Source organism: Colletotrichum fructicola, assembly GCF_000319635.2.
Source record: "Colletotrichum fructicola Nara gc5 chromosome Unknown KSG_Nara_v1_contig06, whole genome shotgun sequence".
Lineage (NCBI taxonomy): Eukaryota > Fungi > Ascomycota > Sordariomycetes > Glomerellales > Glomerellaceae > Colletotrichum > Colletotrichum fructicola.
The window spans coordinates 1,610,874-1,623,776 of NW_027094056.1; the positions used below are offsets into that span (position 1 = coordinate 1,610,874).

The 12,903-nt window shown below is 49.6% G+C and overlaps 5 protein-coding genes across 5 annotated transcripts; 3 read left to right on the top strand and 2 right to left on the bottom strand.

The window, feature by feature from the left end:
• Positions 1-1,763: 1,763 nt before the first annotated feature.
• On the top strand, positions 1,764-2,685 carry CGGC5_v010740 (uncharacterized protein; the record flags this gene model as incomplete). The annotated part of the gene is made up of 4 exons (XM_066152410.1): positions 1,764-1,883; positions 1,956-2,189; positions 2,244-2,445; positions 2,678-2,685. The coding sequence occupies 4 exons, from the start codon at positions 1,764-1,766 to the stop codon at positions 2,683-2,685; spliced, it is 564 nt and encodes a 187-aa protein (XP_066008187.1).
• A 1,653-nt stretch (positions 2,686-4,338) lies between these two features.
• Positions 4,339-4,859, bottom strand: CGGC5_v010741 (uncharacterized protein; the record flags this gene model as incomplete). Its single annotated transcript, XM_032022119.1, has 2 exons — positions 4,339-4,751; positions 4,808-4,859. The coding sequence occupies 2 exons, from the start codon at positions 4,857-4,859 to the stop codon at positions 4,339-4,341; spliced, it is 465 nt and encodes a 154-aa protein (XP_031892528.1).
• A 463-nt stretch (positions 4,860-5,322) lies between these two features.
• CGGC5_v010742 (uncharacterized protein) lies at positions 5,323-7,864 on the bottom strand (the record flags this gene model as incomplete). The annotated part of the gene is made up of 9 exons (XM_066152411.1): positions 5,323-5,749; positions 5,809-6,044; positions 6,100-6,516; positions 6,574-6,890; positions 6,955-7,348; positions 7,489-7,522; positions 7,587-7,610; positions 7,659-7,716; positions 7,834-7,864. 9 exons carry the CDS (start codon positions 7,862-7,864, stop codon positions 5,323-5,325), a joined length of 1,938 nt encoding a protein of 645 aa, XP_066008178.1.
• Positions 7,865-9,134: 1,270 nt separating this feature from the next.
• Positions 9,135-9,476, top strand: CGGC5_v010743 (uncharacterized protein; the record flags this gene model as incomplete). The annotated part of the gene is made up of 1 exon (XM_032022097.1): positions 9,135-9,476. One exon carries the CDS (start codon positions 9,135-9,137, stop codon positions 9,474-9,476), a length of 342 nt encoding a protein of 113 aa, XP_031892530.1.
• Positions 9,477-10,407: 931 nt separating this feature from the next.
• Positions 10,408-12,774, top strand: CGGC5_v010744 (putative endo-1,3(4)-beta-glucanase; the record flags this gene model as incomplete). The annotated part of the gene is made up of 1 exon (XM_032022086.1): positions 10,408-12,774. The coding sequence occupies one exon, from the start codon at positions 10,408-10,410 to the stop codon at positions 12,772-12,774; it is 2,367 nt and encodes a 788-aa protein (XP_031892531.1).
• Positions 12,775-12,903: the final 129 nt, after the last annotated feature.

Genomic DNA, 12,903 nt, shown 5'->3' on the forward strand with positions numbered 1-12,903 from the left:
CAATCAGAATTCCTCCAACAACCCGTCTAACGATAGACCGGAGCGCCAACAGACGGAGTTTGGGGCATTTCCAATTCACCAAAGCCGACAGAGTTTACAAACCTACCAGATATCAACTCCTTCGGCACGCGACCAGTCATCCGAGTTGCACGTCGGCCTAGAAAATGGAATTTTTCCACGTCTGAATCAGAACATCATCATGGGAACGCCAAGCGTTGATTTCAAAAGTTCCCTAGATGCATACTTCAACAATTCACGTTGGATGGTGCTCATGATGTGGGTGCAATGCATCCAGCTGTGTTCGGCGGTGGCTGTAGTAATTCTATTTCTCCTGGTCGCAAATTTGCGTGGGGAAGTCACGGCGACCTATAGACTGGGAAACATCGCAATTATAGCCACGGGTATGCAACCTCTCAGCTGCCTAGGGGGAATGATCATCGGCCTTTACCTTGATGATCAACAGTTTTCAATGGTTCTGCTTGCTCTTTTAAGCGTTATACCACAGGTCGCACTCCTGCTCAATGTATTGGTGGCGTCTGTGCTCCCGAAAATGTTGTTGGGAATTAGTGCGGCGGTTTCTCTAGTATCCGTTGTATTTTTGTTCTTGGAGATTAGTTTTGTCCGCCTCTGGCGTTTGTTGCTGAGAACTCTTCGTCGATCGCACATACACTAGGTTCACAACATATTTCGCGACGATGATTAGAGTTTCGCGGGTGCAGTAACCATCACGAAATTCATAAGACATTTTTATTCATCAGTACCTATCTTTCTTCCCTTATAACTTTTCCTTCGTAGTTTGTCGCCTGGAGGCGCACCTTTTTGACTGTCGTATCCCTCTGACGGGGAAATATATGAAGGGGGTTTTAGGCCGTCTGAAAACTCAACTTCATTGGAAAAGATCTCTTCAGGGACAGCCACAGCTTCTTTTTCGTTACACTCACCTATTCCCAAGGCAATCACAAGGATGTTTGCGAGCCTTCTGTCGTCAAAGGCTGAACTGTGAACTACAACCAATCACAATGATTGCGTCTGTAAGTCTGTACATGGTGACCTAGTATGACTTAAAAGGGTAAGGCTGTGTGACTGGATCTATGCGGCTAACAGAGTACCACTCACTCTCTAGATCTGCCAATTTCAACTGAAACATATCCAATGACAGTGCGCTTCACCGTTTCGTGGTCTGGTACCTGGAGGGCAGGTTCACAACGAGGGAGACTATTGTCTGGGGGAAGGACTGGCATCATCAATGAAAGGACAGTGAGGCAGATGCATCGACGGACTTTAAGTAAGCTGAGTATGTTACTTTTTTCATTCGGCGAATCTTACATACATTCGTTGGGTATGTTTCAATTTCGAGGGCGCAGTGACACCACAAACCCTACCGACATTGACACACGCCGCCCTACACCTTTGGATGTCGGCGATGTGCAGTAAAATGATGAGGCTGGGGCTGAAAACTTCTGACACATTGATGACGTTGGCCTCACGGCCCCTCTCTTGATTGTGGTGTGCTCCTGCAGCTGTGCTACCGCGCTGCTAATAGCCATAGACGATATATCCAATGAAATTCAATGCAAACTTGCTTCTTTCGTGCGCAGCCGGATGTTGTGCCAATGTTGGTGTACTCAAGGACTGCACATAGATGCCCAGGGATGACAGTACCTAAGATGTAAAAGGTATGCCCCACCCGCCTCATCCAGAGATCGATCACATCGCACTTTTCGACTCCTGTTACCGCGAATCGATTTCCCCTCCGCTTCCCAATGGCAGCGAATTTAGCGTACGGCGAAACATCGGAAGATTCAACCTCGGAGAATTCGACTTGCAACAGGAGCTGCTCGCGGAATACGTTGGAGCCAAATTCGGATGTCGGCGGTGTTGGGGTGAGTGGGCGGTACCACGACGAACCGGTCAATAAAGACCTAATTTGAGCGAGACATTGACGAACACCCTAGGTGTTGATAGGGTTTGTAGCGACGGCATGGCTCGTAGTCTTGCTTGTCATCATCCGCTACTGCCTGGCCTTCGATCCCACCGCCGATCCACTCGCCAACTCAGAACGAGATCGAAAGAGAACGTCCCGGCATGCTTTCAAGCCCAATCCCGTAGACGTGAAGACAATCGACATGTTCTCGGGCCTTCGTCGACGTCTTGGTCATCACTCGCATTGGCATATGGCCTTAACAAAGGTCTCAAGATGCTTTTCGACTCACCCAAAGACTGCACTAAACATTAGTCGATAGATGTTTTTGACGCTATGCGATGTCCAGATCCTGACTGGGTTCGGTCTCTTGTTCAGTAGCTTTGTCGGCTTGACTTGCTACATGTCGGCGTATCACTGGCAGATCATCAGCTACCTAGCTTGGTTTTCAAACTTGACGCATGCCGCCTGCCTCACAGCACTCCGAGAATACTTATACCATCATAAAATGGAGCGAAACTTTCGTATGATGTTGATGATAGTGCTAATGGCTGGCTTGATTACAGCCATAGTACCGACCGGGTATTTCAATTGGGGTGACCTTGACGATAAATACATCATATGGGATCAAGGGACGGCAGGCGTGCCCGCCTCTAACGCTCGGTGCTTTTTCAGCCAAAGAAGATTCAATCCATGTGGGAAAGTCGGCTATGCAAAGACGACAATCAATTGGACAACGCTGATGACGGGTACCAGTGCAATAGAAAGCAACACTACAGCGGCGGGAAGCTGACACCTCTGGCCACCACAGCCTATGAGTCCTCCATTCTTTCAATAATTCTCTTGACGTTTAGCTTTACCAGTCGATCAATCAAGATGTTCCGGACACTTTCATACATAGTCAAGAATACTATTCGACGGAAAATTGGCTATTGTGCAGCATCTTGTCTCATTGCCACGGCCAAAGGCTGTCGGCAGTTCGGAACCACAGTGTTGCGACGAAAGCTTTTGGCCGTTTTTCGGCCTCTGGACTTGATGATTGGTCTGTACCTGGTCGCAAAAATGTATCTTGATGTTCTGTCATCAGAACTGGCAGATGTACTCCCCCTCCCGTCCCTCCCCGCCGCAAAATTCCAGTATGAATCATCCCATAGAGATTTGCTGACCAGCACAATCTATAGCTCTTTTGGCTCTTCGTATCCTCGATCTGGGGCACATCCCGCCTCTTCATGGCGCGCAAATCTGCCGACGTTCACGGTGCAGAGAATGAGTGGGGCTTTGGCCAGGTTCTTGCCGTCTTCCTTCTGCTAGGTCCAATCACGATGGTGTTACTAGCAGTCTGCGCCACAATCAGGGGACAGAAAAAGTTGAAGAAACAAGATGAAGATGAAGACCCTATTAGGCGAGCAGTGTCCTTGCTTGCTGTTTATCAAGCTGGTAATGTCATGTGCCGAACTTAATGAGACTAAGTATCATTGACTTGTGAAACAGAAATGATATCTACCCAAAGAATTAACATTGGTGGGCTGCATCGTGTTTTAAGCATGCTACGAGACATCGAGTCGCAATCGAGAATCACGTCAGCGACTAGGAGACGAAGTTCTGCCCAGGTGGAGCTTGATGCCGTCCCACTGGACGAGCTTCAGCAATTTCCAGAGAACGGAGCAGGTGCTGACGCTAGCGCCTTGTTTAATTCACTACATTCACCACCAATTCTTTCTGGAACGAACAGCGGAATTGTCACCTTGCCAAATCAGGATACGATAACAGAGACAGAAAACGTAGATATTCGAGAGTCACTTTCCTTCCGCTTCTTGCAGTCACGGTGGATGACTATAGTTATGTGGCTCACCTGTTTTCAAATATCCTTGGTGGTCTTTATTATGTTCGGGTATCTTTTATTGGGCCCATATGGCCCTAACGGTCTCCTCACACCGTCTATGCTGTTTAAAGGCGCTCTTGTTACAATTCTTTTTGTACAGCCCCTGAATTCTTTCGTTGTCGTCATGCTCGGATTATACGTCCACGATGACCGGCTTTCGAAAGTCCAACTCACGCTTCTTTGGACTTTAGTATTGTCCCTGTTAGGTTGGAGCATCTTCACTGTAATCCCCCACACATTAGACTATTACAGCTGGTATTACTGGGTGTTAGCCCCCATGGTCACTACGACTGTTCAGTTCATGTACCTGAACTTTCGATAGAAGAAAGAGAAAGTACCCTGGAATTCAACGCTCTCTGAGAACCGTCGTTACGCAGGTTGATTTCCCCGTTTCCGACCAGGACTGCCTCATGGAAACTGCAACCATTGGTCTCAACTGCAGCAAATCTGTCCATTTGTTTTCAAGACACTGCTGCCTTGAGTCAGTTGTCGTCTATGACAAGTTGAACGCAAAGGCATCAGTTAACTAAAGACTTCAAGCCAAGGCGCCGGAGACTCCCACAGCCGTCCCAACAAATGCAAGCAAAGACCTTTTCCAGTCAGTCCGACCCCAATCTGCGACAAGTTTCTTCAAATCCGTCTTCTCGCCGCCGGTAGCGCCAAGCTGCCCGTTAATCGCCTCGTTGAACGGGTACGACACGAAGATGGTGTATGGTACTATTGCCCCGACGATGCCGGCCGCAGCAGCAAACAATTGAAACCGGTAATTTCCCATCTTGACAGGCTCTGCGTAGGCTAGGTAGGCAAAGCTGGCAGCAGTGCCGGTAACGACAATCTTCCCGACATATCGGCCGACGTCCCAGGCGCGCTTCCACTGCTGAGCAACCAGAGGAGACGGCGCTTTTTGCACCGCGGGCATGAATACAAAAGCGCCGCAGAAGTAGTAACCTGCGATACTGAAACGTTAGGTAATGTTGGGTGAACGAAATACCTTGGAAACTTACCACTCATGAACCCTGCCAGGGTGAGGGTGAGGGCTTCGGGAGAGACAGGCATGGTGATTGATAACGAAGTAGTCGATTGGTAATTGTGATTTTCCACTGTCTGTTAAAAAGAGAAGTTTAAGCAAAGGTTTTCTTCGAGATAAATACTTCCACCGCCGTGGGGACCCGAACCGTCGGCTGTTCGGACGGAGCCGGGCATTGCCGTTTTAGGAAGTTTCCGTGCGGCCTGTACAATATCCCCGTAATTCGGAGCGAAGGCAAGGAGTTCTGCCGGCCCATATTCGCCAAACTTTCAAACACTTTCCCTAATCAATCTGCGTAAGTCTGTTATTCAATTCCACATTGAATGATCGATCTTCCAGGTCGTCTGAGATCCCGTGGACCCACCTACACAGGCTAGGCATGGGGCGAATTATGAGCCAAACTAACACACGGAAATGGTAACAGTACTACTACATGTGCCTTAGCATCGTCTCGTCAATAGCTTTCGAGATATTCACTTTCAGTGTGGTGTTCTAATTATTAGAGTGACTTTCACCCCCAACCTCTGGCACGTCCCAGTCAACCATCAACGCCAGAGAATCAGCTAAAGACATTCCCTCCTCGTTCCACTCGATCGGATGACTGAATAATTCTTCTTCTACAATTGCCCCATCCAAAACCAACGGACCTAGTCGGGCAGTGGTCAGACCGTCGGCACTCAATGAAACTTGACATTCGGCTCGTTGGCTGAAACCGGACTGAGTCGAGAACATCTTGGAAGCCAAGCCCATGAGCGATGACAACAGCGAAATGAATTCGCTGAAGGGCTCGTTGTCCCATGTCTCATTCAAAAGTCCCTGTGTTATCTCCGACAGGAGAAGATATGTCTCAACGTCATTATGTGCAAGCATGAATGCGTAGAGGGTGAAGTATGAGTTCATCGGATAGAATAGTAGTTTCCTCGCCATTGTTAGCCTGTAGCAAAAATGAAAAGTGAGGAGACACCAAAAGTTAATTACCATGAGATGGACAGTCTGATGGCGTAGCCGTCTGGTCCCGTCGATAGGTATGATAAAGCGGAAAGGAGATATCTCAGGGAGTCCCGAGCATGAGCCAGTAATTCATTTTGCCTAAGTGGGTCCGTCGAGGCCGACAAATCGAGTTGCAGAACTGAGGCCATAATTGCAGACGCAGCGTACGACGTTGCTGCAGCCTCGCCAGGCCAGAACGGATCAGCTTCGCAAGCGGAACGAAACTACAAATTGAAATTAGCGGGATACCTTATCATTGGCAAGACTTGAAATCTTGACCTTTTCCAAATCACCCCTGAGCTCATGCACCGTGCGCTCCAAGTTCTCAATTTGCTCCGAGTAGCCATTACTATTCTTTGGATGCCGGAGAGCACGAACAACCGCATCCTGAACTTCAGCCATGCCAGAGAACAAGTTGTAGAGGCCTTGAACGGGACCTATGGAATCCTGCGGAACAGTTGTTTTCGGAATACGCCCCGGACCAAGCGATGGTGCTCGATCCATGATCTGGGATAAGGTTTTGTCAAGAATATAGCACAGCTCGACGGCATGCTGTGTGTCTGATTGGCCTGCAGGAATTGCCTCTGAAACCCTCACGGAGGAATCACCGTGTGGGAGAGATTCATACACTCGACAGGCTGCCGCCTTAAAAGTCCATGCTCTCTCGAAGCACCCAACGTTGAAAGCGAACATAGCCTAAAGCCGGAACGACTGATCAACGTGTTTTTTCAATGATGGTACATATAAACTTACCCCCGATAAGAGGGCCTGGAAGAGCGCAGTGGTTGGCAAGTCGGCCACACTCATACGCTGGAGACCATAGATGATGTTTTGTTCGTAGAACCTTTTGCTCGATTTCATGTGCTTATGAATATCGCCACTGGTAGTCTCGGCCATCTTGATGCCAATGAAGCACCACGCTGCGTAATTGACCGAGACTATATAGTGGTTTCGTAAAGGTCCTTTGGCTTGTCCATTGCGGAGCGCTAGCCACTGAGCCTCCAAATTTGGAAGAGAAATCACAGACTGCAAATCTGCTATGTATTTCGAGCCGGTGTTCTGTGGCCTCCCTAATGTCCATCGATGTTAGCTGATTAAGCAACCATATCTCGCCATCAGAAGAATATTTCGTACAAGTTAAAATGCTGTCAATAAGCTCGACACTCGGATACGGCTTGCTCCTTGCAAAACCAGGTTCCGGAGCATGCCTGCTTGTCGGCGTCGTCCCCGTCGCCGTTCTAACCTGCTTCAACGCCGTCTCCATAACATGACGCCCAGGAACATTGTTGGCCTGGAACCAGACTTCCATTGAGAATGCGAGGAGTCTTTCAGCTTGCGAGTACAAGAGCTTTGTCTCGCTGACTCCCGAAGATGAGTGATTTGACGTGGTGTCTGTCTCCTGCAGTTGTATTGTTGTACCAGGAGTTTCTTGTGACTCAGTTGGCGACGTCTGACGTTGAGCATTGGGAATTCCAGACACAATCAAATCTCGAGGCGCTGAGGTATGCTCGTTGATGGCGGTAAGGGCCTGTAAGTCAAGCAGAGCTTCTTCAACAGGGCCTTGCTGAAGATCTGAGTTTGGTTGAAGCAAGCCATTGTTTGATACTTCTCGTGTCCGACGGGACTGTTTTGGACGTCTGCGAAGGCACATTATGCCGGCGGCCATACATTGGCGACATACTTCTTGACGATCACATTTGATCTGTCCTCGGAAGGTAAGATTGGCTGCAGAGATTCATTCACAAGCACATGCAGGGATGAGGTACCTTTCTTGAATGACACGAATCACACTTTCAATGTGTTAGCAACAATAACAACGGAGAATGATTCACTCATACCGCGCGATTAGGGCGTTCGTACGGGCTACTGTACGCTGCGAAGCGCGCCATCCCGCCACTACAGGTCAGTCAATAGCTTTTCCGAAGGTCCACTGCTCTGAAAACTGCTGTTTAATGAATATAGACACTGCCGTTGGACTCTTTGGAATCGTCGCGCGAAAGATTTGACAAGTACCATGTCGATGTGTTCCGGAGTCCACGGACATTTTCCTCACCGCTAACCCCGTATCCCACCGGCACGGCGTTCGGCACACCCGAGCCAAAGCAACCGAAGCATCTGATCATCGAACCAGCTCACACTCCTTGTTGGGTACGCATAAGTCGCGATTTGATTGCATATTCGGAGACTATTGTACTACCGAACCTGCATTGTTAGCCCAGGACCCTACCCGTATGTCCCAAAAAAGCCCTTCAGCGGGCGTTCATGCCAATGATAGTACACTTTGTGAACTGTGAAAAATATCCTTCGGCTCCCACCTTGACTTTATCGACTCCAACGCGGGCAAATTGAAACCCCAGCAAGATTGCTGGCCGTCCACCAAGTCAGGATCAACACAGCCTGTGTACGTAGGCAGGGTCGTACCTAGAAGCCCCTGAATCGTCGCAGCAAGCCCGCCCACAAACTCTCTAGTCTTCTTAAACAAGACATGAACTCCAATAGTATAGTCACGGCAGAATATGATCTTGTCTCTGTGGGAATATGTTGTAGCATTTCTTGCAATGTCATTGATCTTGCTGCCCGCAGCATCAAAGACAAGGAGCCACGCCAATGCTCCACAATTCATGTTGATTAGCGGCCTGGGAGCTAGCAGCCCGAAGCTCGATTTTGCTCTCAAGATGCGCATTTAGAGAGTATCAGCGTGTAAAGTGTAGGATATGATGCGGCACAAGTACTTGGGGAGATCTCTTTAGGATGTGCCTTTGGGCATATGCACTCTGAACGACGCTCAGAAGACAACGCGGTCATTCGGGCGACATGAAAGTTATTGTAGATGTGTCAGCTACATGTAAGCCCCTAGGTTAGGTCTACAAGTACCTCCATGACTGCAATCGCGTGGATTGTGACTTATTATGGCACCTAGAAAAAAACCAGGTCTTACAAGTATGCATGTCGTATAATTAGATACCAAGGCGTAGAAACTTGTATCATATATGAGAGTGCAGTCTGAGACTAATTAAGGTTTCAATATCCGTAGTCCCTCGCGAGATGAGTCTTTCTCTAATGTCTACTTCCCAGCGGTTCCGAGCAGCACGGGTGCAAGGAACCTCCACTGGAACTTTACGATAAATACTCAGCTTTTTCACGGCAACCTCTACTGATGGAATCCCAGTCACCACGTAATCAATTCTCGCCTTCCATCTCAGCAAAGTAAGTATGCATCCCAACAGACCTCACGCGAATTCGGACAGCATATTAATGTGGACATGGCATGTAGACTCGTCTCTCTATCTCAACCCCGATCACGCCCAGCCAACATGCAGTTTTCTTGCTCCGCCGTCTTAGTCGTGGCCCTGCTCTCTGGCCAAACCCTCGCGAGTTGTACCCAGGGCTCTTTCAGCGGCAAGCCGAACGATTACGACATAATTGAATACTGCGCTCTCAAGCCGAACAACTTCTACGATTGTAGTAACGGAGCTTCCGTCATTCACAACGCGGATCGCTTTACGCTCCAGGCTGGGTCGGCCGACGCCATGGTCATGGTCGCCTGCGGCGGGTACGGCAGTGTCTACCACTGCTCCGCAGGCGAATCCGCGGTCATCTCACAGCCTCTGTGTGCAGGTGGTATGACGAATGTGCGGGCCTTGAAACAACGATAACGGGTTGATGATGGGAATTGAGAGAATCTTCGATGGCGTGGGGTCAACTGCAGGTATTGAGATATTCGCATAGCTTGCATTATTTACAAGAGCATTTAGCGACGGAAAGACGGAGCATAGCCTACGAGCTTGGAATTAGGGCTGAATCGGTTGAAATATAAATTATCACTTATGTATGATCATTGGCGTGTTGTTCATGAACAATGCACTTTTGTAGATGCTAGTGACACAAACTTGGACATGCAGACTATATGAGAGCATGTGACGGTTGCTGTGGCTTCTTTGCCTCCAAGACCTCACCGGCGCCTCCGCCACTCTTCTCATATGCGTAAAGCGCGACACTGTAAATCCAGGCTTTGTTTGTTGGATGAGAAGAAGGGCAGACACAAATATCATGCTTTTCGGGCTGCGCATTTCTGACTTCGCAACCTCGCTCCGTGGAACAATCCGTTGATGATGTCCAATTCATTTTCTAGAGTCATTTTCGCTGTGTTGAAAACAGTATTCGAGACGAGGACATCGCTGTACTGAAAAGGGGCTAGCACAGCTTCTCGGAGGGGCCGGCGGGCAGCCGGCGCGTCGATTATCCCCGATGAAACGACCCCCATATGAAATAAATGAAGAGGAAAGACCAAGCAACGATCCGAACTTTGATTTGAGTTCGCCTGGGATCTCAACGTAGCAATGCATGAGATTTAAGATGATGATAAACTCAAAATCCCCTGAAGAAGCTGGAGAATCCCCTCATCGCCCCCTCAATTGAAACAACGAAACAACAAAATTCTCTTTTTTACCTTTGAGATCTCAGTATTTGAACCATGGCCGCCCTTTTTCGCGCGCTCCACTCAACCTTGATCGGTGCTGTCTCCTTTGCCTGTGCCTGTGCCATACGTTCACACTTGTTGTGTCGTTGAGTCTGTCTTTTCCGAAAATGCATTCCCTCTTTATCCTCGCCGTCCTGGCGTTGATACAAGCAGTCTATCCGCACCATTCACCACGGCATCAGCACAGGCGGCAAGCAGCGATCTTGGCGCCCGAGAATACCACGGACTCCTCAAACTTGGGAAGAGGACGGGCAGTCAACATTTTCCAGCCCATTTCTAACGATCAGCCCATCTTGGTCCCAACTAGAGACGATCACCCCCAAAAGCCCGTGGGCGTGCGCCATGACGGACCAATTCAGACCAACAAATTCTACGCCAACTTCTTTGCCAACAATCAGGACAACGCTACATGGACACATCCGTACTCAGTATGGTGGTCGAATGACACGATCAAGCAGGGCCATGGTCTTTCAATCTCTCATACAAGCCGGGAGGACTTCATCTACGGCTCCGGAGATCCAGCCAAATCCTTCGAGGACCCTTTGTTCAAACAGTCTATCGCTCTATCGGCACGAGAGCTGCAGAATGGAACTGTCTTGACAACTGACTCTCTGACCTCTTTTGCGGTCAATGTGAACTTGGCACCGAGGAAAGGAGCCGAGCCTGTTGTCTCGTTTCCCCTGGTCCAAGGAATGGCGTTTGTGACGGGAGTTTACCACGGAGCTACCGTCCTGATCCAGTCACAAAGGGGTTTCTTAGATCTCACCAGATTGGAAGACGATTCGCGTGGGCTTGGAGCTCCCGGTTGGAGGACTTGGGTGAGCGAAAATGGGCAGCCCGTTGAGTGGCTGATCTACGTCAACCCAAGCCGCGGCTCCCAGACGCCTAAACTTACCATGGCCAACAACGGAACTATCGTGGGACCTGGTAACTTCACAGGGAGTGTGCAAGTCGCGCGGAACCCCAAAGGCAAAACCGGCGCTCGTATTTTCGGCCAAGCTGCGGGAGTCTACCCCATCGGAGGAGAAATGAAAGGATCGGTATCAGGCAGAACGGGATCGTATACATTTTCCTGGAAGAAGGGCGGCGACAAGACCATTCCCCTGCTCATGTTTGCTCTGCCGCATCACGTCAAATCGTTTGATAGCAAAACCGCAAGAGGTCTCACTGACCTCCAGCTGGCAAGTACGACAAAGGGCATTGCAACTGCGACTTTTGGAGACTCTTTCACCATGGTAGAGCCCGATCTTCCGACAGATATGGGCTTCGATCCTTGGTCGCCGCGTCTGGGCTCGGTCGGATCCCGGGAAGCAAGAGGCGGCACAGTATCCACCGAGGCCAAAGACGCGATTGTTGCCGCTGGGAAGCTGGAGCTTGAGTTGGATGCCATCGCCATCACCAATCTGACTTCCAAATATTACGCCGGCATCGCTTTCTCGAAATACGCTAGGGCTCTCTATGCCGTCAACAGCATCGCCGGAGACAGGTCGTACACGAAGGACGCACTGGTCAAGCTTGAGGCAGCCTTTGACAGATACGTCAACAATCTCGAGCCAAACCCCCTTTACTACGACAATGTCTGGAAGGGCCTGGTCTCCTCTGGATCGTATGGAAATAATGACTCCTCAATCGACTTCGGGAACACCTACTACAACGACCACAATTTTCACTACGGATACTACGTTTACACGGCCGCAATCATAGGGCATATCAACCCATCATGGCTCAAGAAAAACGACTCCGTGAACACGATCTGGGTCAACAACTTGATCAGAGACTGGTCCAACCCCTCGTCGGAAGATCCGTACTTCCCGTTCTCGCGCTCTTTCGACTGGTTCCACGGGCATAGCTGGGCTCGTGGTGTTCTTGAGGCTCCTGATGGCAAGGATCAGGAGTCCTCTGCGGAAGATGCCTTTTCAACCTACGCCATCAAGATGTGGGGGCGCACCATTGGCGACGCGGCTCTCGAGGCACGCGGAAACCTCCAGCTGGCTGTCACAGCTCGCAGCTTGCAGTCCTACTTCCTTCTAGCCAGCGACAACAAGGTTCAGCCGGAGAAGTTCATCGACAACCGAGTAACGGGGATCCTCTGGGATCGAAAGGTCAACCACACAACCTACTTCGGCGACAAGACCAGCTTCATCCAGGGTATCCACATGCTCCCAATCGTGCCGAGCAGCGCATACGTTCGCAAGCCATCTTTTGTGCGTGAAGAGTGGGATCAGTACTTTGCAGGAAACAAAAGCGGCGCGCTTTCTGGGGATGGATTCGTCGGCCACGTCTACGTGGATCTTGCCATTGCTGACAAGGATGGTGCGGTTGAGAGCTACAACTTCATGAAGAGTCAGGCGGTGAATAGCACCAACTTGGATGGACAGAGCTTAGCTTGGCATCTTGCATACACAGCAGCATTAGGTGGGAGCTTAGGCTCGAGGTCGCCACTCAATTCGACAGTAGACGAAGTAGGCGAATGAAGAAACCTGTTGGGGAAGGGCAGTAGACGTTCAATATGTCTAGGCGTAGTGTCAGTAGACAATCGGGTGAAGATGCATGGAATACTGCATTTGGAAGTGCATTGAATGCTGATCACTTCAATGCAGCTT